General features: G+C 38.0%; 1 protein-coding gene across 1 annotated transcript in view; it reads left to right on the forward strand.

Annotated features, from left to right (window-relative positions):
• Positions 1-27273, forward strand: part of CNTN5 (contactin 5) — a 1686091-nt gene that overhangs the window by 1488867 nt on the left and 169951 nt on the right. The window contains exons 14-15 of the mRNA XM_025266987.3: positions 13542-13669; positions 15902-16077. Of these exons, the coding sequence (XP_025122772.3) occupies positions 13542-13669; positions 15902-16077 (304 nt within the window). The remainder of the gene's footprint in view (positions 1-13541; positions 13670-15901; positions 16078-27273) is intronic.

Below are 27273 nucleotides of genomic sequence, written 5' to 3' on the forward strand. Positions count from 1 at the left end.
GGTGAAGGTATGGACAAGGTGGATCATTCATTCATTCCTGCTACTAAGGAAAAATGATACAGATATTCTGGAAAACAATTGAAAATTTCTTATAAAACTATATATTCAATTATTATTTGACACAGAAATGATAATCTTGGGCATTTATGCCAAAGAAATGAAAACATAGGTTCATTAACAAACCCTGGTGAGTTGAGTTCAGTCCAGTTCAGTTGCTCAGTCGTGTCCGACTCTTTGTGACCCTATGAATTGCAGCATGTCAGTCCTCCCTGGCCATCACCAACTACAGGAGTCTACTCAAACTCACGTCCATCGAGTCGGTGATGCCATCCAGCCATCTCATCCTCTGTCATCCCCTTCTCCTCCTGCCTTCAATCTTTTGCAACATCAGGGTCTTTTCCAATGAGTCAACTCTTTGCATGAGGTGGCCAAAGTACTGGAGTTTCAACTTTAGCATCATTCCTTCCAAAGAACACCCAGGGATGATTTCCTTTAGGATGGACTGGTTGGACCTCCTTGCAGTCCAAGGGACTCTCAAGAGTCTTCTCCAACACCACAGTTCAAAAGCATCAGTCTTATGTGCTCAGGTTTCTTTATAGTCCAACCCTCACATCCATACATGACCACAGGAAAAACCTAGCCTTGACTAGACGGACCGTTGTTGGCAAAGTAATGTCTCTGCTTTTCAATATGCTATCTAGGTCAGTCATAACTTTACGTCCAAGGAGTAAACGTCTCGAAATATCATGGCTGCAGTCACCGTCTGCAGTGATTTTGGAGCCCAAAAAAATAAAGTCTGAACTGTTCCACTGTATCACCATCTATTTCCCATGAAGTGATGGGATCAGATGCCATGATCTTCATTTTCTGAATGTTGAGCTTTAAGCCCACTTTTTCATTCTCCTCTTTCATTTCATCAAGAGGCTTTTTAGTTCCTCTTCACTTTCTGACATAAGGGTGGTGTCATCTGCATATCTGAGGTTATTGATATTTCTCCCAGAAATCTTGATTCCAGCTTGTGCTTCCTCCAGCCCAGTGTTTCTCATGATGTAGTCTGCATAGAAGTTAAATAAGCAGGATGACAGTATACAGCCTTGATGTACTCCTTTTCCTATATGGAACCAGTCTGTTGTTCCATGTCAGGTTCTAACTGTTGCTTCCTGACCTGCATACAGGTTTCTCAAGAGGCAGGTCAGGTGGTCTGCTACTCCCATCTCTTTCAGAATTTTCCACAGTTTATTGTGATCCACACAGTCAAAGGATTTGGCATAGTCATTAAAGCAGAAATAGATGTTTTTCTGGAACTGTCTTGCTTTTTCCATGATCCAGCAGATGTTGGCAATTTGATCTCTGGTTCCTCTGCCTTTTCTAAAACCAGCTTGAACAACTGGAAGTTCACATTTCACGTACTGCTGAAGCCTGGCTTGGAGAATTTTGAACATTACTTTACTAGTGTGTGAGATAAGTGCAATTGTGTGTAGTTTGAGCATTCTTTGGCATTGCCTTTCTTTGGGATTGGAATGAAAACTGACCTTTTCCAGTCCTGTGGCCACTGCTGAGTTTTCCGAATTTGCTGGCATATTGAGTGCAGCATTTTCACAGCATCATCTTTCAGGATTTGAAAGAGCTCAACTGGAATTCCATCACTTCCACTAGCTTTATTCATAGTAATGCTTTCTAAGGCCCACTTGACTTCACATTCCAGGATGTCTGGCTCTAGGTGAGTGATCACACCATTGTGATTATCTTGGGTGTGAAGATCTTTTTTGTACAGTTCTTCTGTGTATTCTTTCCACCTCTTCTTAATATCTTCTGCTTCTGTTAGGTCCATACCATTTTTGTACTTTATCAAGCCCATCATTGCATGAAATGTTCTCTTGTTATCTCTAATTTTCTTGAAGAGATCTCTAGTCTTTCGTGTTCTGTTGTTTTCCTCTATTTCTTTGCATTGATCACTGAAGAAGGCTTTCTTATCTCTTCTTGCTATTCTTTGGAACTCTGCATTCAGATGCTTATATCATTCTTTTTCTCCTTTGCTTTTCACTTCTCTTCTTTTCACAGCTATTTGTAAGGCCTCCCCAGACAGCCATTTTGCTTTTTTGCATTTTTCCCCCCTACCAGGATGGTCTTGATCCCTGTCTCCTGTACAATGTCATGAACCTCCATCCATAGTTCATGAGGCACTGTATCTATCAGATCTAGTCCCTTAAATCTATTTCTCACTTCTACTGTATAATCATAAGGGACTTGATTTAGGTCATACCTGTATGGTCTAGTGGTTTTCCCTACTTTCTTCAATTTAAGTCTGAATTTGGCAATAAGGAGTTCATGATCTGAACCACAGTCAGCTCCTGGTCTTGTTTTTGCTGACTGTATAGAGCTTCTCCATTTTTGGCTGCAAAGAATATAATCAATCTGATTTCGGTGTTGATCATCTGGTGATGTCCATGTGTAGAGTCTTCTTTTGTGTTGTTGGAAGAGGGTGTTTGCTATGACCAGTGCGTTCTCTTGGCAAAACTCTATTAGCCTTTGCCCTGCTTCATTCTGTATTCCAAGGCCAAATTTGCCTGTTACTCCAGGTGTTTCTTGACTTCCTACTTTAGCATTACAGTCTCCTATAATGAAAAGGACATCTTTTTTGGGTGTTAGTTCTAAAAGGTCTTGTAGGTCTTCATAGAACCATTCAACGTCAGCTTCTTCAGCGTTACTGGTTGGGGCATAGACTTGGATTACTGTGATATTGAATGGTTTGCCTTGGAAACAAGATCATTCTGTCGTTTTTGAGATTGCATCCAAGTACTGCATTTTGGACTCTTTTGTTGACCATGATGGCTACTCCATTTCTTCTACAGACAGAATGTGGTCCACTGGAAAAGGGAATGGCAAACCACTTCAGTATTATTACCTTGATAATCCAGTGAACATTATGAAAAGTCAAAATGATAGGATACTGAAGAGGAACTTCCCGGGTCAGTATGTGCCCAATATGCTACTGGAGATCAGTGGAGAAATAACTCCAGAAAGAATGAAGGGATGGAGCCAAAGCAAAAACAATACCCAGTTGTGGATATGACTGGTGAGAGAAGCAAAGTCCGATGTTGTAAAGAGCAATAGGAACATGGAATGTTAGGTCCACGGATCAAAGCAAATTAAAAGTGGTCAATACAGGGTTATTGTTACCATATTTCTAAATTCCATATATATGCATTAGTATAGACATCCTGGACTGTGAAGTCAAGTGGGCCTTAGAAAGCATCACTACGAACAAAAGCTAGTGGAGGTGATGGAATTCCAGTGGAGCTATTCCAAATCCTGAAAGATGATGCTGTGAAAGTGCTGCACTCAATATGCCAGCAAATTTGGAAAACTCAGCAGTGACCACAAGACTGGAAAAAGTCAGTTTTCATTCCAATCCCAAAGAAAGGCAATGTCAAAGAATGCTGAAACTACTGCACAATTGCACTCATTTCACACACTAGTAAAATAATGCTTATAATTCTCCAAGCCAGATTCAGCAGTATGTGAACTGTGAACTTCCTGATGTTCAAGCTGGTTTTAGAAAAGGCAGAGGAACCAGAGATCAAATTGCCAACATCCACTGGATCATGGAAAAAGCAAGAGAGTTCCAGAAAAACATCTATTTCTGCTTTAATAACTATGCCAAAGCTTTTGGCTATGTGGATCACAATAAACTGTGGAAAATTCTGAAAGAGGTGGGAATACCAGACCACCTGATCTGCCTTTTGAGAAATTTGTATGCAGGTCAGGAAGCAACAGTTAGAACTGGACATGGAACAACAGACTGGTTCCAAATAGGTAAAGGAGTTCGTCAAGGCTGTATATTGTCACCCTGTTTATTTAACTTATATGCAGAGTACATTATGAGAAACGCTGGGCTGGAAGAAGCACAAGCTGGAATCTAGATTTCCGGGAGAAATATCAATAACTTCAGATATGCAGATGACACCACCCTTATGGCAGAAAGTGAAGAGAAACTAAAAAGCCTCTTGATGAAGGTGAAAGTGGAGAGTGAATAAGTTGGCTTAAAGCTCAACATTTAGAAAATGAAGATCATTGCATCCAGTCCCACCACTTCATGGGAAATAGATGGGGAAACAGTGGAAACAGTGTCAGACTTTATTTTTCTGGGCTCCAAAATCACTGCAGATGGTGACTGCAGCCATGAAATTAAAAGACGCTTACCCCTTGGAAGGAAAGTTATGACCAACCTAGATAGCATATTCAAAAGCAGAGACATTACTTTGCCAAAAAAGGTCTGTCTAGTCAAGGCTATGGTTTTTCCTGTGGTCATGTATGGATGTGAGAGTTGGACTGTGAAGAAGGCTGAGCACAGAAGAATTGATGCTTTGGAACTGTGGTGTTGGAGAAGACTCTTGAGAGTCCTCTGGACTGCAAGGAGATCCAACCAGTCCATTCTGAAGGAGATCAGCCCTGGAATTTCTTTGGAAAGAATGATGCTAAAGCTAAAACTCCAGTACTTTGGCCACCTCATGCAAAGAATTGACTCATTGGAAAAGACTCTGGTGCTGGGAGGGATTGGGGGCAAGAGGAGAAGGGGACGAAAGAGGATGAGATGGCTGGATGGCATAACTGACTCGATGGACATGAGTCTGAGTGAACTCCGGGAGTTGGTGATGAACAGGGAGGCCTGGCATGCTGCGATTCATGGGGTCGCAAAGAGTCGGGCATGACTGAGTGACTGATCTGATGTGATACTGTATTGGTGTTTTTCTTTCTGGCTTACTTCACTCTGTATATGGTATGGGGAGGGAGGAGGGTTCAGGATGGGGAACACATGTATCCCTGTGGCGGATTCATGTTGATATATGGCAAAACCAATACAATATTGTAAAATTAAAAAATAAAATAAAATTTAAAAGAAAAAAGAATCTTAAAAAGAAGAAGAAGAAGAAGTGGTCAAACAGGAGATGGCAAGAGTGAACGACGACATTCTAGGAATCAGCAAACTAAAATGGAGTGGAATGGGTGAGTTTAACTCAGATGACCATAGAATATTAGTCAGCAGTAAAAATAAACTGTTAATACATACAACAACTTGGATGATTCTTCAAGGAATTAAGCTAAATGAGTTTAAAAAAATCAGCCCCACCAAAGTTACATATTATAAGATTTCACTTGTGTATAATTTTTGAAATGAAATAAAGTAACAAGACAAATTTGTGGTTGGCTGCAATTAGGACCCAGGGGTTAGGGATGATGGTGGTGGTGTGGAATAAAGGTGCTGAGGCTGTAAAAGGAAAAATGAAGAGTTTTTATGGTGTTAGAATTGTTCAGTGTCTTGACTGTGGTGATGGATACACAAACACAAAATGAAAACATTGTATAGAAATTAAAGCACACACAAATGAATAAGTTAAAACTAGGAATATCTAAATGTGATCAATTGATTATATTACTATCAATATCCTGATTGTAATATTATACTATACCTTTGGCTATACTACACTTTATGGCAACATATTACTATAAAGAGTTACTGAGAAAAAAGCATACAAGGGATATTACTGTACAGCTTCTTAAAACTACATATTTCTCAGGTAATTATTATTTAAAATAGTAATTAAATAAGAAATTACAATAGTTAATTAAATTAAAAGTAGTTTTTTACTATAGCAACAAAAACTATAAGGATAAATCTGACAACAGATATTTAAGACCAGTAGACTGATAACTAAAAAATATTACTTAGAAAGATTTTTTAAAAGAACTAAATAAAGGGAAATATGTCATGTTCATGGTTTCTAAAGCAATATTGTTAACATTAATTTGTCCTCAAATTAAGCTGTATATTCACTGAAATTCTAGTCAAAATCTCAGTAGATTTTTTTTTAAACTGACAAGGTAATTACAAAATTTATATGGAAATGCTAAGAATATAGAATACCCAAAACAGTTCTGAAAAAGAAGAGCAAGTGGAAGGAACTATCTCATGTGACCTTAAGACAGATCACATTGCTCCAGTAATCAAGACATTAGTAGATCAATGGACCAGCAGAGAAAGTTAAGCAGTTGTTGACCTATACTTACATGGCCAATTGATTTTTGACAATGATGAAAAGACTATGGAGGAAAGATAAGTCTTTTCCAAATGATGGCATGGAACAATTGGATAACCATATACTAGTAAAAGTAAAAGGGCTTCCCTGGTGGCTCAGACATTAAAAAAATCTGCCTGCAATGTGAGAGACTCCAGTTCAACCCCTAAGTTGGGAAGATACCCTGGAAAAGGAATGGCTACTCATTCCAGTATTCTTGCCTGGAGAATTCCATGGACAGAGGTGATCTGGCAGGCTATAGTCCTTGGGGTCAAAAAGAGTCAGACACAACTGAGCCACTCACACTTTCACTGTGTTAAATAAATATGTAATTAGATTCATACCCCATAGCTAGTCCCAATCTTTCAATTTATCCCTCCCCACTCTTACCCACTGGTAACTATAAGGCTGTTTTCTACATCTGTAACTCCATTTCTGTTCTGTAGATAAGTTCATTTGTATTTTTTTCTTAAATTCCACATATAAACAGGAACATAAACCAGATGATCTAGTCATCCAGTTCTAAGTATTTATCCAAGAGAAATAAATATTAATAAAATACATATATACAAATATTCATAGTAGCTTTATTTGTAATAGTCACAAGGTGAAAATAACATAAGCATCCACCAAAAGGTGAAAGATAGGAAAGTTGTGCCATCTGTACACAATGGAATACTACTCATCCATGAAAAGGAATGGATTCTTAGTAGTTGCCACAGGGATGACACTCAATTTAATCTTAATTATGCTGAGTGAAATAAACTAAACAAAAAGGAGTACATGCTGATAAGATTCTATTTACATAAAACTTTGCAAAAGTGCAAACCTACTCTAGTGATAAAAAGCAGATCTGTAGTTGACCCATGATAGGCATGGGATGAGAAAGGGCTAAGTGGAGAAAGTACAGGTGACATATATGTTGATTATTTCAATCGTATTAATAGTTTCATAACTGCCTCTGTATGTAAGAACTTTTAGTTATATACTTTTAACATGTGAACTTACTATATTCCTATTGTTGTTATTTAGTTGCTAAGTCACTTCAGACACTTTTCTGACCCCATGGACTGCAACCCACCAGGCTCCTCCATCCATGGGATTTCCCAGGCAAGACTATGGGAGTGAGTTGCCATTTTCCTCTCCAGAGGATCTTCCAGATCCAGGGATGGAACCCGCATCTCCTACTTGGCAGGCAGATTCTTTACCACTGAGCCAGCCTCAGCTCCCCCTTTATATCTGCCATCATAGCTGGTCGTTTGGCTCTTTGAGGTCTTGTGGGCTTTCCTATCTTGAGGCCTTGCAGCATCATTCCCTGTGCTTTCCCAATCTTCACCTAGTTAACTCTCTCACTCCTCAGGTTTCAGTGCCATGCTTCCCGCAGAAAAGACTCATCAAACACCCAAAATAATTAAGGCTTTAGTAGTAGAAATTCTCCCCGGCACCATGTCTTCTCTTTCAAAATTTGTCATATATTTGACTTAAATTTTTGAGTAAATGTTCAATTACTGCCTACACACAGCACAAAAACACAACAATTTACATATAATATAAGGTTAATACTTTTAAAGAACTAATTAGATGTAATTATGACAGTAATACATATAAGAACAGAGATTGAGTAGTTTTAAGATCACACATAGGGTAGCACTAGTGGTAAAGAAGCCACCTGCTAATGCAGGAGACATAAGAGAGGAGGGTTTGATGCCTGGGTCGGGAAGATCTCCTTCAGGAGGGCATGCCAACCCACTCCAGTATTCTTGTCTGGAGAATCCCATGGACAGAGGAGCCTGGTGGGCTATGGTCCATAGGATTGAAAAGAGTCAGACATGACTGAGGTGACTTCAGTTCAGTTCAGTTCAGTTCAGTCACTCAGTCATGTCGGACTCTTTGCAACCCCATGAACTTGAGTATGCCAGGCCTCCCTGTCCATCACCAACTGCAGGAGTCCACCCAAACCCATGTGCATTGAGTTGGTGATGCCATCCAACCATCTCATCCTCTGTTGTCCCCTTTCTTCCTGCCTTCAAACTTTCCCAGCATCAGGGTCTTTTCCAATGAGTCAACTCTTTGCATCAGGTGGCCAAAATATTGGAGTTTCAGGTTCAACATCAGTCCTTCCAATGAACACCTAGGACTGATCTGCTTTAGGATTGACTGGCTGGATCTCCTTGCAGCCAAGGGACTCTCAAGAGTCTTCTCCAACACCACAGTTCAAAAGCATCAACTCTCCTGCACTCAGGTCTCTATAGTCCAACTCTCTCATCCATACATGACTACTGGAAAAACCATAGCCTTGACTAGATGGACCTTTGTTGACAAAGTAATATCTCTGCTTTGAATATTCTATCTAGGTTGGTCACAACTTTCCTTCTAAGTAAGTATTTTTTAATTTCATGGCTGCAATAACCATCTGCAGTGATTTTGGAGCCCAAAAAAATAAAGTCTGACACTGTTTTCACCGTTTCCCCATCTATTTGCAATGAAATGATGGGACCGGATACCACAATCTTTTAGTTTTCTGAATGTTGAGCTTTAAATCAACTTTTTCACTCTCCTCTTTCACTTTCATCAAGAGGCTCTTTAGTTCTTCTTCACTTTCTGCCATAAGGGTGGTGTCATCTGCATATCTGAGGTTATTGATATTTCTCCCGGCCATCTTGATTCCAGTTTGTGCTTCTTCCAGCCCACCGTTTCTCATGATTTACTCTGCATATAAGTTAAATAAGCAGAGTGATAATATACAGCCTTGACGTACTCCTTTTCCTATTTGGAACCAGTCTGTTGTTCCATGTCAGGTTCTAACTGTTCCTGACCTGCATACAGGTTTCTCAAGAGGCAGGTCAGGTGGTCTGGTACTGCCATCTCTTGAAGAATTTTCAACAGTTTCTTGTGATCCACACAGTCAAAGGCTTTGGCATAGTCAATAAAGCAGAAATAGATGCTTTTCTGGAATTCTCTTGCTTTTTCCATGATCCAGCGGATGTTGGCAATTTGATCTCTGGTTCCTCTGCCTTTTCTAAAACCAGCTTGAACATCAGGAAGTTTATGGTTCACATACTGCTGAAGCCTGGCTTGGAGAATTTTGAGCATTACCTTACTAGCGTGTGAGATGACTGCAATTGTGCAGTAGTTTGAGCATTCTTTGGCATTGCCTTTCTTTGGGATTGGAATGAAAACTGACCTTTTCCAGTCCTGTGGCCACTACTGAGTTTTCCAAATTTGCTGGCATATTGAGTGCAGCACTTTCACAACATCATCTTTCAGGATTTGGAATAGCTCAACTGGAATTCCATCACCTCCACTAGCTTTGTTTGTAGTGATGCTTTCTAAGGCCCACTTGACTTCACATTCCAGGATGTCTGGCTCTAGGTGAGTGATCACACCATCGTGATTATCTGGGTCATGAAAATCTTTTTTGTACAGTTCTTCTGTGTATTCTTGCCATCTCTTCTTAATATCTTCTGCTTCTGTTAGGTCCATAGCATTTCTGTCCTTTATCGAGCCCATCTTTGCATGAAATGTTCCTTTGGTATCTCTGATTTTCTTGAAGAGATCCCTAGTCTTTCCTAGTCTGTTGTTTTCCTCTATTTCTTTGCATTGATCGCTGAAGAAGGCTTTCTTATCTCTTCTTGCTATCCTTTGGAACTCTGCATTCAGATGTTTATATCTTTCCTTTTCTCCTTTGCTTTTCACTTCTCTTCTTTTCACAGCTATTTGTAAGGCCTCCCCAGACAGCCATTTTGGTTTTTTGCATTTCTTTTCCATGGGGATGGTCTTGATCCCTGTCTCCTGTACAATCACGTGCCTCATTCCATAGTTCATCAGGCACTGTATCTATCAGATCTAGGCCCTTAAATCTATTTCTCACTTCCACTGTATAATCATAAGGGATTTGATGTAGGTCATACCTGAATGGTCTAATGGTTTTCCCTACTTTCTTCAATTTAAGTCTGAATTTGGCAATAAGGAGTTCATGGTCTGAGCCACAATCAGCTTTGGGTCTTGTTTTTGCTGACTGTATAGAGCTTCTCCATCTTTGGCTGCAAAGAATATAATCAGTCTGATTTCGGTGTGGACCATCTGGTGATGTCCATGTATAGAGTCTTCTTTTGTGTTGTTGGAAGAGGGTGTTTGTTATGACCAGTGCATTTTCTTGGGAAAACTCTATTAGTCTTTGCCCTGCTTCATTCCCTATTCCAAGGCCAAATTTGCCTGTTACTCCAGGTGTTTCTTGACTTCCTACTTTTGCATTCCAGTCCCCCATAATGAAAAGGACATCTTTTTTGGGTGTTAGTTCTAAAAGGTCTTGTAGGTCTTCATAGAACCATTCAACGTCAGCTTCTTCAGCATTACTGGTTGGGGCATAGACTTGGATTACTGTGATATTGAATGGTTTGCCTTGGAAAGGAAGAGAGATCATTCTGTCGTTTTGAGATTGCATCCAAGTACTGCATTTCGGACTCTTTTGTTGACCATGATGGCCACTCCGTTTCTTCTGAGGGATTCCTGCCTGCAGTAGGAGATAAAATGGTCATCTGAGTTAAATTCACCCATTCCTGTCCATTTGAGTTCGCTGATTCCTAGAATGTTGACATTCACTCTTGCCATCTCCTGTTTGACCACTTCCAATTTGCCTTGATTCATGGACCTGACATTCCAGGTTCCTATGCAATATTGCTCTTTACAGCATGGGACCTTGCTTCTTTCACCAGTCACATCCACAGCTGGGTATTCTTTTTGCTTTGGCTCCATGCCTTCATTCTTCCTGGAGTTATTTCTCCAGTGATCTCCAGTAGCATATTGGGCACCTACTGACCTGGGGAGTTCCTCTTTCAGTATCCTATCATTTTGCTTTTTCATACTGTTCATGGAGTTCTCAAGGCAAGAATACTGAAGTGGTTTGCCATTCCCTTCTCCAGTGGACCACATTCTGTTAAATCTCTCTACCATGACCTGCCCATCTTGGGTGGCCACACGGGCATGGCTTAGTTTCATTGAGTTAGACAAGGCTGTGGTCCTAGTGTGATTAGATTGACTAGTTTTCCGTGAGTATGGTTTCAGTGTGTTTGCCCTCTGATGCCCTCTTGCAACACCTACTGTCTTACTTGGGTTTCTCTTCCCTTGGGCGTGGGGTATCTCTTCATGGCTACTCCAGCAAAGCACAGCCATTGCTCCTTACCCCTCCCTTCCTGACCTTCAACATGGGATAGCTCCTCTAGGCCCTCCTGCGCCCGCACAGCCATGGCTCCTTGGACATGGGGTTGGTCCTCCCTGCCACTGCCCCTGGCCTCGGGCGTGGGGTTGCTCCTCCCGACCACAGCCCTTGGCCTCCGGCGTGGGGGCATGGGGTAGTTCCTCCTGCCTGCCGCCCCTGGCCTCGGGCTTGTGGCGTGGGGTATCTCCTCTCGGCCGCTGCCCCTGACCTCAGTAGCCAGACATTATAAGGTTAATTTCATTCATTGTCTATTCTATTTTTTTTATTTTCTAAAAAATTTATCTGATAAGGATTTGCAACTTCAACCAGTAGACAGGCTTTTGGTTAAATGACACTGCCAATTGACAGATTAAAAACATCATGATATTTAAAATTCTTCATCCTCCAAATGGATCAGTGGCCTAAAGTACAGGAGTGTTCATAAACTATCTTTGTAATATATTGCCTTCTGTCAGTGAGAAAGGACTTATCTTAAATCAAGAGTTGAAATACTGCCAGTATCTAAGATACATTTATTTCTTTAAAGGTGGTGAATTTTTAAGCCAAACTTCTCCCCTGCTAGATTAGAATTTATACCAGTAAGTAAAATCCAGACATATTTAAGATATTAACAATCTTGCAAACTGTAGTAATTTAGCTGTATTTAAATAAAGTGTGTCATTAGTACAAGAGAAGACTGGTTTGTTTATAAAAAGTATAATTTTTGCTTTCAAATACATCTTTTTGTAACGTGTATATTTCTGTTACTAAAATGGAATAAATACATTATATTCTATCTTTATAGAAACAGCCCTAAATAATAAACAGAAGTTTTCATTGACCATCCTAAATAGATGGTATATCTTTAGAGACCAGTGTTCTTTCCAAATGTCTCATTAATATCCCTCCTAGACATAAATTACAGTCAAATCTTCTATTCCTAGTTTGGCTTGCTTCTAAATTTGTCTCCCTTGTCAACACATTGTAAATCAAATTTGATCCATATTGAAAGCAGTATAATGTTTTTAAACTGGTTTCTTTATGGATGACAATGTCAGGAAAATTAATAATCAATATTCAGCAGCCTAGAATTCAATCCTATTGTTAAAATTTCAATACTGTCTTTAGCTTTCAGTTCTGGATTGATTGGCAAAATTGAATACTAATTTAAAAACAACATATAGGATGTTGACTAAACAGAATTAGCCATTAGTCTTATACCTTAAATAGTTTAATGTTTTCATGATGCCATGGAATAAACTATTCTTTTCAGAACCAGGAAAATCCAATTTTAGAATTTTAAGTTCGGTGAGAGCTTTGGTTTTCTACCAAAAGTAGCACAGACTTCTTTCCTAAAAGAAGGCAGTCTAAATTCTAGTGGCATATCAAATAAATCACGACAGCCATCCCTGCTATGCCTAAGGTTGCTTCAGTAGGCTGATGCACTGGTGAAATAACAGATTATATTTCAGGAGCATACGAGGGAGAAAAGGACAAAAATTCTAATTAAGTTTGAAATCTGTATATTTCTGGAATGATGAATACACAGGAGAATATGGTAATCCAGAATGTCAACCTCATTTTCACTAAACTTCTAAAATTTTTAATAATGCTCTAATTTCTCACCTTCATATAAGACTCAAGGTCCACTTATAATAAAGGTCTCAAAAGAGCCCAAAGGCAAACTCAGGTATCACGTTTTTCTGTTTGAAAAGTGCAGTGTGAGCAGTCCAGGTTCCAGGATTCAGGTTTCATTGTCACGCCCTTGCTACACAGGTTGCACTGCAAAGAAACCACCATAAATCATCTCAAGGCTGTATACAATTAATTTTACGTTCTGTGCCTGTCCTCCTCTATGTTTTATGTTATTTCTTTTGATATTTGAGGTCATTCTTGGTTTGAGGTGAAATACCTCAAGCTTAATATTAAAATATCACTGGGTGTTATTATAGTATAAGTTTTAATAACAAAATTCAGGGTCACCTTTTTTTCCACAAGTTTTAAAATGAATGTCATAAAATGTGTCCAAAGAAAACCTGTAACTCCCTAACCCTTTTAACTATAAGAAGGTATTATGTGGGTTTACTATATAATTTTTCGAAGGGCAAAATATTTCTACTCTCCCTGCATGTTTTCACAGTGATCTTTATCTAATTTATTATTACCTTGGAAGTGGTTTCAGACTTCATCAGAGTTTCTTACCACTTAGATGATTTGCAGTAAAGCAGGAAAAAAAAAAAAAAAAAACCCTTTTTAATGATTTTCAGAATAGCTATTCTTCCAGACGGGAGTCTCCGGATCCTCAATGCTTCTAAATCAGATGAGGGAAAGTACATTTGCCGAGGGGAAAATGTCTTTGGCTCTGCTGAAATCACAGCTACAGTATCTGTAAAAGGTAAGAAAATGTGGTGAATTTTCTATAAGCATAGTTTCATGGCCTTATCTGAAAGAGAATAAATGTAACATGCATGTATATGTGTTTGCTTGTATATGTGCACATGTTTCTGTTGATGAAATCTAATTGCACATGAAGGACGAACACAAATTGTCCCTTTCCGTTATTTAGGGGACTGTGAAGAAAGGAACATATTATTGGTAGAAATTTAAGTATTTCGCTTTGAACAAAATATGTGGGAGGGTAAAGAGAGCTTTCTCAAGTTTTAGTTGGTATCTCAAAAATTTCAAGCATGCCAGCAGAATAAAAACATTTTCCTCAACCAAGATTAATTTTAGCATCAATCAGTAATACTGCTTTGTTACCACTTCAACTGGGAATTTGGGGCAAAAAAGAGAACCAGAAAGAGGATATGAACATGTGGTGTTGGAATATGCATCAGATGAAGCAACACCAGAGCTACTCTTTGATGTCGACATCAGTGGAACTTTTATATACTGTCATTTTTCAGTATTATAAATGTTACTGCTTAAATGTTTCTGTTAAGTTTCTAGTTCTAAAGTGAACTAGATTTCAAATCTAGAACCTTCTTTTGAGACTACTTGTCAAATTATAAGAAAATCTCCTGTCGTAAACACTGTCTTCATTTGGCAAAAGAATGCTTTTCACAACAAAGTATATCACTTGCTTTTTTCCATTTGTGCATATAGTATACAGTGAATCATACTTTGGCCACAAAAATATAAAATTTTACTTTTTCTCTTTCTTTAGAAGTAGAAATGTAATTAAAATAGCCAACATTCTGATATTTTAGAAAAGAGGCAAACATCCACAGAAGAAAGGAACATAATTTTTAAAATGTCTCCATTTAGAGCATACATTACTGCAACACAATTCAGTCTTCGAGTTTGAGTCTCATTCTTAGTGTGTGTTAAATAATCTTTTCCATAATGAGGCAAAGCAGAATTCACAGACTTTTTCATTTAATAATAGCAACAATGCTTTCTGTTAATTATGAGTTAAGTGGAATGTTTAGTTACTCAGAACATTCCAGTTGTCACAAAGTTTAAACTGCAGTATGCTGTGATTATCTGTCTTCTCTGATGAAGCCAGAATTTAGAATGCCACACAGAATATCTGAGTTCCATAATGTTAATATTTACAGTGACATTCCTTTCCTGGTGTCACTCTTTCCTCTCAGAGACTGCTTAGAAGGAACTTATCAACGGTTAACAATGGTGCTTCATCAGACTATGCTATTGCAAACAATAGAGCTGGAATAGGAAAATTAGGCTAATTTTTAGTCATTTGTGCCAGGCTTCTTGAGTCATGTACAATCAGGAATCTAATTAGGAAAAAAGAAAAAATCAAAGTCCTGTCTTCATCATCTCCCTACTTATTCAAATATATAAATATATATATATATATATATATATATATAATATTGCATGTATTTGATCATTAGCTTAAATATCTCTTAGATGTACAGTTGGTATTAGCATTTATTGGTTTAAAGTTGTTCTACATCCAGTAAAAATATATCTACCTTTTAAAAATTAAAGTGGATCATTAGTTAATATAAATATTTTTTTCTTAAAAAAATTCTATTCACCATTTGCCTTTGTTTAGATCTCAGCCAAAGCAGCTATTGGAGGTGATAGTTTATAATCAGCCAGAGGTGCCTCTTCTACTCCTCTACTTACAAGAAGGTTTTGTAAACTACAAAGAACATACAAGGTGGAACAGTAGCAGTAGTAGCATAGTTTCATCTTTGTTAAGATAGTAATTTGAAGGGAGGGTCTTCCTATACCCCTTAAAGAAGTGAACTTGCTTGAATTATTCTTCCTTTGATGTGAGGCTTTTTTTTTTTTGTTTTAGTGTAAAAATCCTTTCTATACTTGATGATCCTTAAAGGTGGACAGGGAAGCTACAGAGTCTTTTTTCTAATACTTCTCCTTCCAGGATGCCAAATGCTGTTACTAGTTGCATAGTCTTCCCTCTTTTTCATCAAGCTGAATAGTGACTTTTAAATCATCAGTTCCCTACAAATACCTAGTAAAATACCCTAAATACAATAAAAGATATTTCAATTAATAATAGTTTATTAAAAGATACATACCTGGAGCAACTATGTTACATAGATTCCCTGTTTAATTTTTCTCTATTATTTAAAATACAGAATGCAGGGGAAAACTATGTGCTATGCTAATTAATGTATTTTTATTTCTATAGAACCTACAAGAATAGAGCTTACTCCTAAAAGAACAGAGTTAACAGTGGGAGAAAGCATTGTCCTTAATTGCAAAGCAATTCACGATCCTAGCTTGGATGTCACTTTCTACTGGACACTGAAAGGACAGCCTATCGATTTCGAAAAGGAAGGTGGACATTTTGAAAGCATCAGGGCCGTAAGTTAACACAATTTTGTTCTTTGAATAATAATACATTTAGAAATCTAGAATCAAATGTAAAAATTTTCTTATTGATGAAATGTTTAGAGAAAAGTTCAAATTACTTTCTATTTCATTATTCTCTGTTGTGTTAAACTGAGAATAATATTTATTTAAAACTTCCCAGTAAGAAATTGGAAATAGTTCATTATGCAAATTTGGTTTTTTGCAGCTTTTATTCATTTGATTAGTACTGTCCATATTTACACCTTACTTCTCAAATATTATGTAGCTACATCAGCTGACTAGTATTATTTAAAGCATTCTTAGTAATTATGATACAATGAATAAGTGAAATAAGAATGCTTGTTCTTGAAGAAATAGTAATGCTTGGAGATTCTTTAATACCTCACAAACTACAGAATTTAAACTTGCAACCCAAAGTCAGAAATGCTGTAACCTTAGATAAACATTAACAGACATGCTCATATTTCAACTGCCAAATCTTTTCCTGTAATATCTTCTATTATATGTCTACTAAATGGAGTAAGAAATCTTTTTAACCAAATCCTATAGTACCATCACAGTGTCTTAACTCAACAGAGAACTGGAAAAAAGATCTTTTCCCCACACTGGCTTGTTTAAGACACAAAAGAGTGACACGGAGTGGGAGAAAGACGATGGAACTAGAGTGGTAGAGAGACTCTGGCTGGGATATCCCTTCAATAGTGGCAGAAGAGGTGGATCCAAATGCAATTTATGCCTGCAAATCCAATTTAAAATGCTGCCACATGCTTATTAATACCAGTTTATCCTTCTCTAAACACTGAATGAAGCACTGGAAAACCACAGCTCTGGTGAGCCCAAACATAAGAAAAACTGTTTGGATTGAATTTTATTTTAAAGGTAATGAGATACAGTGGGGAAAGTCCTAGACCCAAAGTCAGGAAATTTCTGGATCAAGTTCCAGCTCAATCCTTAATCAGCTATGTAACACAAATCCAGTCACTTGACCTGCCTGGTCATTGATCGCATAGGAAACTAAAGTAAGGCAGTTGGGCCACAGAATTTCTAAGACCCCCTCTCACTCTAGAATTTGATAAATTTATATTAGGAGGATAGTAAGAATGAACTTTATTGCATTTTTCAATGCAAACAAAATTAAACATTTTCCTCTAACTTATTCTTTCATTCTGATTTATTTTTTATTAATGAGAGAGACTGCATAAATAAATAATTACCAACTGTATTATTCACATTTCATTAAATAAATTAATTTTAATTAGCAATGGTTATGTTATATACAAAATTTATTGATCATGTTAAACTCATTTCCCTCAAATTTGTGATTTTCATTTACCTTGAGTTGATCATTTCTTCAAGACTGTGAACAAATTTTATGCCATGAATGTCATAAAATAAAACCAGAAAAATATGACATTAAAATGTTACGTTTGAAAACAACAAATACTCCAAAAAAATATACCTTCTAAGGATTTTCTGTAAACATTTATTTTGAGTGATCAGACACATAAAAGTATGTCTAAAATGAATTTTCACTTCATAGAAGCAGGTGCTTTCTTTATTTTAAAATATCAATCAATAAATGGTCTTGGTACAATTATGTGAATTCTTGTTTTTCTCTCTTAGATATCCACATTAGTTTCATGTCCATTTATTTGTATCAATAAATACCTTTAATCCTTTTCATAAGGTTGGCAATTAATAACACCTGCTCTATCTCTCTTTGTACATATATTGTTCTTGCCCTTGAGAAGTACAAAATTGACTCCCTGCTCCATGCAAACTCATATTGCTTTAAGCCATTATAAATTAGGCTCAGTTTGTAGACAGGGATAATAAACTATAGAATAGAAGAATACAGGAAGTTATTATATTGAGAAGAAAGAAAAATATTTAGCTTTAAGATCATCTAGGATTTATCGCTTTAGTATATTTAGAAAAAAATCATAGAAATTTTTTTAACTTTTTAAAGTATTTAGAAGCTTCAAAATGACAAGGTCTAAAAGAAATAGTTTATTCCCCTTCTCCAAATATCCTCAAAGACTGATTGGGTCCTGGCTGGCTTTAAGGACATACCTGAGAGAGAATCTGATTTTGTGACTTTGAAAAGTCAGAGGGAAAAAGAAAAGCATTCTTTTTCCATCCTGCCTTTCTCCTTGTGAAATAATACATCTGAGAAATAACATGTTTCAGAAGGAGGGATGAAAGAGTTATAAAGAAGCGAAATTTGGGAAGGCCTCTGAACGTGTGGAAACCTTCTGTTTGAGAAGTCAGTTGAAGACTCTGGGACAAGAGGGCAGGCCAGGGCTCAGAGGAAAGACAGGTGGGGTGGTCTGTAGCTTGCTTGTGTGTCAGAAGAGAGCCACTAAGGAGATCTTAAGGATCTAGGTTGGCCCACCAGAGTAGGAAGTCCAACAGAATTTGGGATTTAGGCAGGAAAAGAGTATGCCTTTGACTGGAGAAGTCTCTACATTAACTGCCCTGGGCTAACCCACCAGTGGGTGATTGAATGAAGATGAATCAGAAGAGAAAGGGGGAGACAGGTGTATTTTTAAGCACATTAACACTGCATAGTGTCAGATGAATCAACCAATCTTTGAAAAAACAAAAAGATACCAATTGTGTTGATTTTTTTCCATTTTGTAATGCCAAAATACAGCTTCATGAAGTTCTCTACTTTTCAACCAGTTACAGTGATGTCTTTCATACACAGCCACTGGTTTGCAGACAAAGCTCTATGTAAAATTTTATGTGTAGCTTTTGTAACATGTGTAGGCAAGGTATAATTATGTTGTAAATAAAATAGTGCATTTCAACTGCATTTCAAGAGAGTGAATAAATAAACATATCATCACATCAGGTTAAAAGAATAATAGCTATTGCTTTGAAATCTATAGTGAAAATGCTTCTATTTCTCTTGCCTCTTTATTTTGGCCATGTTTTACAAACCCAGCAATTTGACTGATTTTTGGAGTGAATCCAGTACTGAAGCCTTTGTTGAAAGGGTCCAAACTAAATCAATTAGTCTGTAAACATTTGATCCAATTCACCCAAATCACATTTTGGCAATGATAGGAGCTAACCAAAGGTAGCAAGTTAGTGAGGCTATTCTTAAGATTCACTTTAGATTCAATTTTACAAGCTAAGTGTTGTGGAGGATGCAAGCTAAAAGACATGACCCTTCTCCTCTAAAAGAACACAGTTTAAGGGGACAGACAGCTAGAAATCTTCTATCAGAGTGCTGTCACTGGGGAGCTCTACATACTGCTGGCAGGAGGACTTGGTACTAGAACTGGATCTGGACTGTTAAGATTTTGTCAAGAGGGTATGAGGAGAAACTGCATTTCAGACAGAGCGAGCAGGTGAAGCAAAGGCAAAGCAAAGAGCTCAGAGCACCTCTCAGGAACAGTGAGGAACCATAGCCCTGATGGCATAGTGAGGATGCAGAGTAGAGGATAAGGCAATATTTGTTGGATGCGTTTAAAGGTGAACAGCAGAGTCCTCATTGTTAAACACTGATTTTCGAGCCATGGAATCTGGATTGTATTTGGAATACAGCAGGGAGCCATGTGACTCAGATTTGTTCTTTAGGAAGATAATTCTGACAGCCTTGTGGAGCAGGGGTTGAATAGCTTGCCGACTTTACATTCATTCCAGGCAGGTTAAGCAGAGGTTGGGGCTTGCCAGGTGCAGTGGTAAAAAATCTGCCTGCCAGTGTAGGAGACACAGGAGACACAGTTTTGATCCCTGGGTCGGGAAGATCCCCTGGAGAAGGAAATGGCAACCCACTCCAGTAATCTTGCCTGGGAAATCCCATGGACAGAGCCTGGTGGGCTATAGTCCATGGGGTCACAAAGAGTCTCACGTGGCTGAGCGCTCGAGTGCATGCGCGCGCACAGACACACACACACACACACACACACACACCAACACACAGAGGTTACAATGAGGCATTGACCATTATAAGCAACTAACTGCCTCAAATAACCACTCAGTTATCAAATAAAGCATTTGCAACGGTGCTTTGACACAATTGTGTTTTGAAACAGTTGTCTATGTTGGTTAGAGGTTTTAGAGACTCTCTTAATAGTCTCAGGGTGTCTCAACAGCCCCTAAACATGGTCATTTGACTCTAAAGCCACAATCTTAATGGAGAACTGTGCTGGCACATTGTTCTTCAGAGACTTGAAATTCCTAATTATTCATTCAAGATGTAAGCTAGTTTTAATCTTTACAATGCATAAAGATCATTTGCACTGAATATCATGGAAGCCTATAATTTTGCTCTTTTGGGGACAGAAAAAAAGCCAAATATTTGTGATCAGGAAAGCTGGCCAAAGAATTGCTTTTTTCATTGTGAACTCTCCAAATGTGATAAACTGCAACAAAATGGGCAACCAAATCAAAGTGCACTATTTGAATGGTCCTTTGTATTTACTCGATGCTCTGATTATAACAATATACTCAGGAAAAAAGACTAGGGATGTTCAATCCCATTTTTTAAATGAGGAAACAGAAGCATAAGACTTTTCTAGGCCACATGAATACTAAATTGGGTTAACAATATTAAATACACTATGATCTTTAAAAGGCATTATGCTGATTCTCAACGTTTAGCCTTTCCACATTCATTGACCTTTTCATGTTCAGCCCTTGTCTATAAGCTGTGGGAAATAAAAATAAAAGAAAGATTTTGTTCTGGTCTCTATTAAATGTTAAAATGACATAGAAAATAAAGTAACTCAAAAAATATGCCATAAGAAAGCAATTACTATTTCTTAAATTACAGTCAAATATTTTTGGAGACCATAAAGGAGATTAATGTGAATTTTTTAAATCATTGTGGAGAAAAGTGAAGAAAGGAATTAATTTAGCACCTACTATATGTTAAGCATTCAGCTTTATTTATATGTATATATATATAAACAATGAGTTAAACCAACCAAGCCTATATATGTATAGGCTTCCCAGGAGGCACAGTGGTAAAGAATCCACCTGCCAATTCAGGAGACCAAGAGATGTTTGGGCTTGATCACTGGATCAGGAAGATCCCCTGGAATAGGAAATGGCAACCCACTTCAGTATTCTTACCTGGAAAATTCCATGGACAGAAGAGCCTGGTGGACTGTAGTCCATAGGGTCGCAAGAGTAGGACATGACTGAGCATTCATGCACACATTAATGCATTTTATGTGTAAAAGTGAAAGTCACTCAGTCGTGTCAGCCTCTTTGAGACCCCATGGACTATATAGTTCATGGACTTCTCTAGGCCAGAATACTAGAGTGGGTCGTGTTTTCCTTCTCCAGGGGATCTTCCCAACCCAGGAATTGAACCCAGGTCTCCAGCATTTCAGGCAGATTCTTTAGCAGCTGAGTCATCAGGGAAGCCCAAGAAAACTGCAGTGGATAGCCTATCCCTTCTCCAACGAATCTTCCCCACCCAGAAATCGAACCAGCGTCTCCTGCATTGCAGGAGGATTCTTTACCAGCTGAGCTTATGTGTACATACACACAGTAACTCATCAATTCCTCATAACAATTGTATAAATATTATTTGAGAAGAAGATGCCTTCTGACCTTGACCTCAAAGGATGATTAGCATTAGGATAGGAAAAGAAGAAAGAGAAAGACAATCTTAGGTGGGAAAAGATATTGTATCTCAAGGTTACAAGGGATCCTGGGAATTACTGAGTTTGTCCTAGGTTGATATATGGATTCCTCATCACTATCATCAGTATTCACTGCAATGCCTTTAATGATGAAGAACTCACTCCTCTGAAGTAGTCCATTCCATACCAACCAGATGATCTGAATGTCAGAAAATTGAAAAGTAGGAGTGATTATGATAATCTGTATGGCACACATAGGAATCATAAGGTAATATGCCTGCTTCATATCCCTGGTGTTTGTGGAGTGTTAGGTAGGTAAAGGGGGCCAGAATATAAACTCCTTGTTACCTCAGGATTTTTCACTAGCTGAAAGTCCTAGCCTATGCTGGTCTCCTTATTATGGTTACTTTTGTTCCTAGTTTATCTTCTTAGGAATTAACCCCTATTTCCTGAGGAGTAAAAGTCTCAAAATAGAAAACAGTAAGTACTCGACTGTCACCATTCTCTTTCCTGATGGATAAATATAAAAATGAATGAAATCACTGGATATGCTTCTAAGGTTTACTCACACACAAAGCACTTAGGACTGAGACAGCATCTGCTGCATCTGCTTCTTCAGCATGTTAGCAGGTGTAAGTCTTGAAGGCAATTCATAACTAATCAGAAAATGTATGAAAGGCAGAGGGTCAACAAAGTCACACGTTCTCTTTGACTCATTCAGCTCAATAGTAATATTCAAACTTCCAAGTAGTATGGCCTCCTAGACACTTAGCCCTACCCCTGCCTGCCTGGAAAAGGGCTTGTTCTCCCTCATCACTCGGTTTCTTGCCTCCTGGATCTTTGTCTTGCTCTGAATCCTGATAATTCACCAGGCTGTTGTACTGTGGTAGCTCAGATGGTAAAAAATCTGCCTGCAATGCAGGAGACCCTGATTCGGTTCCTGGGTCAGGAAGATCCCCTGGAGAAGGGCCTGACAACCCACTCCAGTATTCTGGCCTGGAGAATCCCCATAGACAGAGGAGCCTGGTGGGCTACAGTCTATGCGGTTTCAAAGAGTCAGACATGACTAAGAACGGCACACAAAACAGCTGTACTCTGTTGTGATCCTTGGACTGCTACACGTTTGCTTTGTAGCAGTTCCTCCCAGTCTTTCACCTAATTTAACAAAGAAATCACATTGTCATGTTAATAGGACAGAACAGAGTAATAACCAACCAAAGCTTGAGGCTAAAAAGAAGGGAGGTTACACTCAAAAGCCCTACAGTTTTCAGATCATTCCAGAAAGTGCACCACATCCACGCTCCCTTTTTGTCTGCATTAGAGAATATGCCTCCACCCACTCTCTTCTCAAAGTAGTGGTAATCCCTGTGGCAAAAAAAGAAGGCACAGGCTTCACTTTGTTCATTTAAATTTAGTCTACCAAAACATACCTTCTGGGTATGGTATTATGGTGACCAGACAGAGCTTTTTGTTCAGTTAAAGCCTCCATTTTTCATAGCAGCTTTACATAGTATTATGAATAATGCAAAAGTTACCAGTTTCTCTTCAGTGTGTTTTAGTGCAGAAATATAGGTTTGCCTTTTTCTGTTTGTTTTTTGTAAGAGAGAGAGGGAAAATAAAGCTTCTTGTAGAGAAAGGCAATTTTAGTGTTGGCCATGCTGAGAAAAATCAGATCAATAGTCTCTGATCACGGAGAGGATAAAAGCACCATACTTCCCAGAGATTGTCATCAGAGCCAACTGAAATGTTTCAGGTTATTGGCTTGGGAAAAGTAGGCAGTGAGAAATAAAAAACACTCCTTTACCTCTTAATAGAATTTGCTTTCGCAGATTGTAGTGAGTGAAAGTCACTCAGTCGTGTCGGACTCTTTGCGACCGCATGGATACAGTCCATGGACTTCTCCAGGCCAGAACACTGGAGTGGGTAGTGTTTCCCTTCTCCAGGGGACCTTCTCAACCCGGGGATAAAACCCAGGTCTCCCGCGTTGCAGGTGGATTCTTTACCAGCTGAGCCACAAGGGAAGGCCGAGAATACTGGAGTGGGTAGACTATCCCTTCTCCAGCAGATATTTCCAACCTAGGGTTCCTAGATTGTAAACTCCAGATATTAAATATGCTTTAGCTGACTAACTCCTGAAATTAAGTGTTTACAATATGGAGTCTGGGACTCCATATTGTTCCCTTTGGAAGTTTGTTTCTTTCCAAAATTATTTTTCCATTTCATGCAAATATTAGCTCAGTCTATATTTATAAAATGCTGCATTCCTCTTGTTTTTTTTTTTTTAACTCAATCAAAGAAAAATTTAATCCTGAATGAAGTGCCTCTGTCTTTGGCAATGTGATCATTGGTAGGCCCCAGTAAGTTTTTCAACTATTGTGATTGCAACCTTGACCCAAAGCCTGATTTGTTTCAGTTGTGTTTATTAAGCCAAATTCTTACCAAATTCTAAGTCATTTTCAATAGTGAATTACTTCCTTAGACTTATTAAATGTCTTTCTAACATGTGTAACAAATTTATAATATAAATCTTCATGCAAAATAACCCTCCAAATATTTTGAGTTTCAGTTCAGAATTTCCATTGCATTCATTCATTATTACTCTAAATTTCTATTGGTTCTCCTGTAATTGTGCATGGAAGAATAATCAATGGATCTTGACTCTAGAACATCTTCCCTGTCCTAATCTGACAGAAATTTTTATTTATTTATTTTTTAATTATAAATTTATTTATTTTATGAGACACCAAAAATCTTTATTAATTATATATGTACTAATCAGTTTAGAATGAATAAATGATTTAGTAAAGTATTGAATGTTCAAATCAAGTTACTGAAATGATTGCCTAAATTATCTTCAGAACCCAATACTCATCTTTTCTCAATGCTCTAATTTTACACATCATCAGTGTTTACTTTTATTTCTTAAAAAGCCACTATTTAAATCCTGATAATTTTCAAAAATAACTCTCTCCCCTTCCTGTTTTCTTGTATTCCTTTCCCATTCATTATTTGCATTCATCTATGGGCTGATTCAAATAAATTGGCTTAGGAAGGATAACTAATTGCGTCAACTGACTTGAGGATACCAGAGGCCATTGTCGTAGATGTTATGGAGTGTTGCTCAGATTCCCCTTTCAAGACTGCGGCACTCTTTCCCTAAGCCACAGAATGTGAGTCCCTCTCTGGGAATGGCCATCCAGTCAAAGAGAGTTTTCTGGCCCTAATTATGGCCCACCCCCAGCCCATAACCAAGGGTAGGGGTGATGAATGCATGTGCATGATGTGTGCTAAGTTGCTTCCTTTTTGTGACTCTATAGACTGTAACCTGCTAGACTCCATGGCCCATGGAATTCTCCAGGCAAGAATACTGGAAAAGGTTGCCATGCACTCCTCCAGGGAATCTTCCCAACCCAGGAATGGAGCCCCCATTTCTTAAGTCTCTTGATTTGTCAGGGAGATTCTTCACCACTAGTGCCACCTGGGAAGTATGACGAATGCATCACTGAAACTCTCTCAGTCGTGTCCGACTCTTTGCATCCCCATGGACCATACAGCCCATGGAATTCTCCAGAATACAGGAGTGGGCAGCCTTTCCCTTCTTCGGGGAATCTTCCCAACCCAGGAACCCAGGTCTCCTGCATTGCAGGTGGATTCTTTACTAGCTGAGCACACAGGGAAGCCCAAGAATACTGTCTCCTGCCTTGCAGGCAGATTCTTTTCCAACTGAGCTGTCAAGGAAGCCCTGATGAATGCATAGGGATGCTTAAAAAGGCCAAGTCTCTTGCCTCAAAGGAGGACAAATCTGAAGGGTCTCTCAGCTACAGAGCTCTTGTGGAATAAGCTGAGGCCTTTATCATGACTGCTTCACAATTAAATGTCCCCTCTGCACAATTCTGCTTTCTTCATGTTCCCCATATGGCATTCCGCAATGGAGTCTCCATCTCAGAGTCTGCTTCTCTGAAACCCTGACCAGGGTTCGACCTAACACACTCAAAGCAAGCATGAGTAATAGTAAAAAGTAACAATGCTAATTTTCGTCCATCGAAGGCCTATTAAATAACTGACATCATGCTAAATTTGTCAAGTGTTATTTCTCTTACTTCCTACAGATATCCTATGATTTAGAGATTGGTTTTGTTTTTAGTTTGTGTTTGACAGAAACAAAGAAACAAATTCAGAAAGATAAATAGCTTTTTCAAATTTAAGCAAGTGTTATATAGGAGAGATATTATTCAAACTAATTCTGAACTGTAATATCACACTGTCTCTCAAAATATTTGGTCAAACCTAGAGCATATATATAACTATTTGGGGAGATAAAATTTTAAATTTCTTTTTTTATCTCTGAATTCAATGTTAAATTATATTATCTTGTGCATAATGTAGATGAATATATTTCACCCATTTTATAATTTGTGGGTCAGTTATTCTCATTGCTGATAAGATTTTGACAAATTCATCTAAAGTCACTCACTCCTATAAAGTCTTTTATTATATTTACAATATACAAGTTCTTTTTTCTAATATTTGCAAATTTTACTATTATGAGTAATTTTCTGGCCCTTTGCCAAAAATTTGCTTCTGTTATATAATGTAAAGGCAATCCTACCAGCCAGACTCTTCAACATTTAATCAGTTCAGAATAAATTTGACATGGCTTTATTATCTGATTAAGACCTAAGTTAAAATATATAAATAGAATTTTATATCATTAAGATGTAAAATGCCCTTCCTCTCTCATGTGTTTTATTTCATTTGATTCCCACAATATTGTGAGACCGATGAATTATAAATAGATGAAGAAACTGAGCCCCAGGAAGGAAGAGGGATTAAGTCCCTCACTACAGAGGTTCTGAGAATCCAGGAACATGGAGGGCACAGCCCCTATTGCCATTTAAGCTTCTTTGAGCTGAAAGCTTCATTGCCATGGAATCTAAATCTGGCTTTATGAGCAAAGATATGAAGAGAACAAACTAGCTGTAATTCTTCACTGTAGCATTTTGAAAATTAAGGACAGGAAGAGATTGTGTTTTTTCTCCTCAATCTTACCTCTTTAACGGGTCAGCTCTGCCTATTTTTATCTTAGTTACTTGATCACTATTAAAACTTTAAAATCATATGTTCTGCAAGATCAAAGCACCACATTTGTTGTGAAAAAATTTTTCCACAAACTTTACTGAGAATGAGTTTAAAAACATCTTAAAATATCCTACCACACTTGCTTCTTCAGATGTTCTGTGGGTGTGTTTTCCCATTAATTAACGCTCACTTCTCTGGCTGCTGCAATTGTTTCATTTTATAGTTTGAACCCCTTTTTATCAACTTTTCATTTTAGTCTTTTGAAAATACTCTCAAAATGAGTATGAGATGCAGTATATCCCATTTTTTTACTGCTGAAGATCAGGCAAAGAGTATAGAACATAAATTCCACATTTGAGACACTTTAAATCATTTGTTATTACTAAGTTAGTTACAGAATGGTTGGTTTCATGTGAATTTTTGGCCACAAAAATCTGGCTTTCAAGTCATAGACTCATTAGGGGTTGAGAGTCTTCCCCCTTTTTCACCCCCAGTGCTTCCG

The sequence above is a fragment of the Bubalus bubalis genome, chromosome 16 (genome assembly GCF_019923935.1).
Source record: "Bubalus bubalis isolate 160015118507 breed Murrah chromosome 16, NDDB_SH_1, whole genome shotgun sequence".
In the NCBI taxonomy this organism is placed as follows: domain Eukaryota; kingdom Metazoa; phylum Chordata; class Mammalia; order Artiodactyla; family Bovidae; genus Bubalus; species Bubalus bubalis.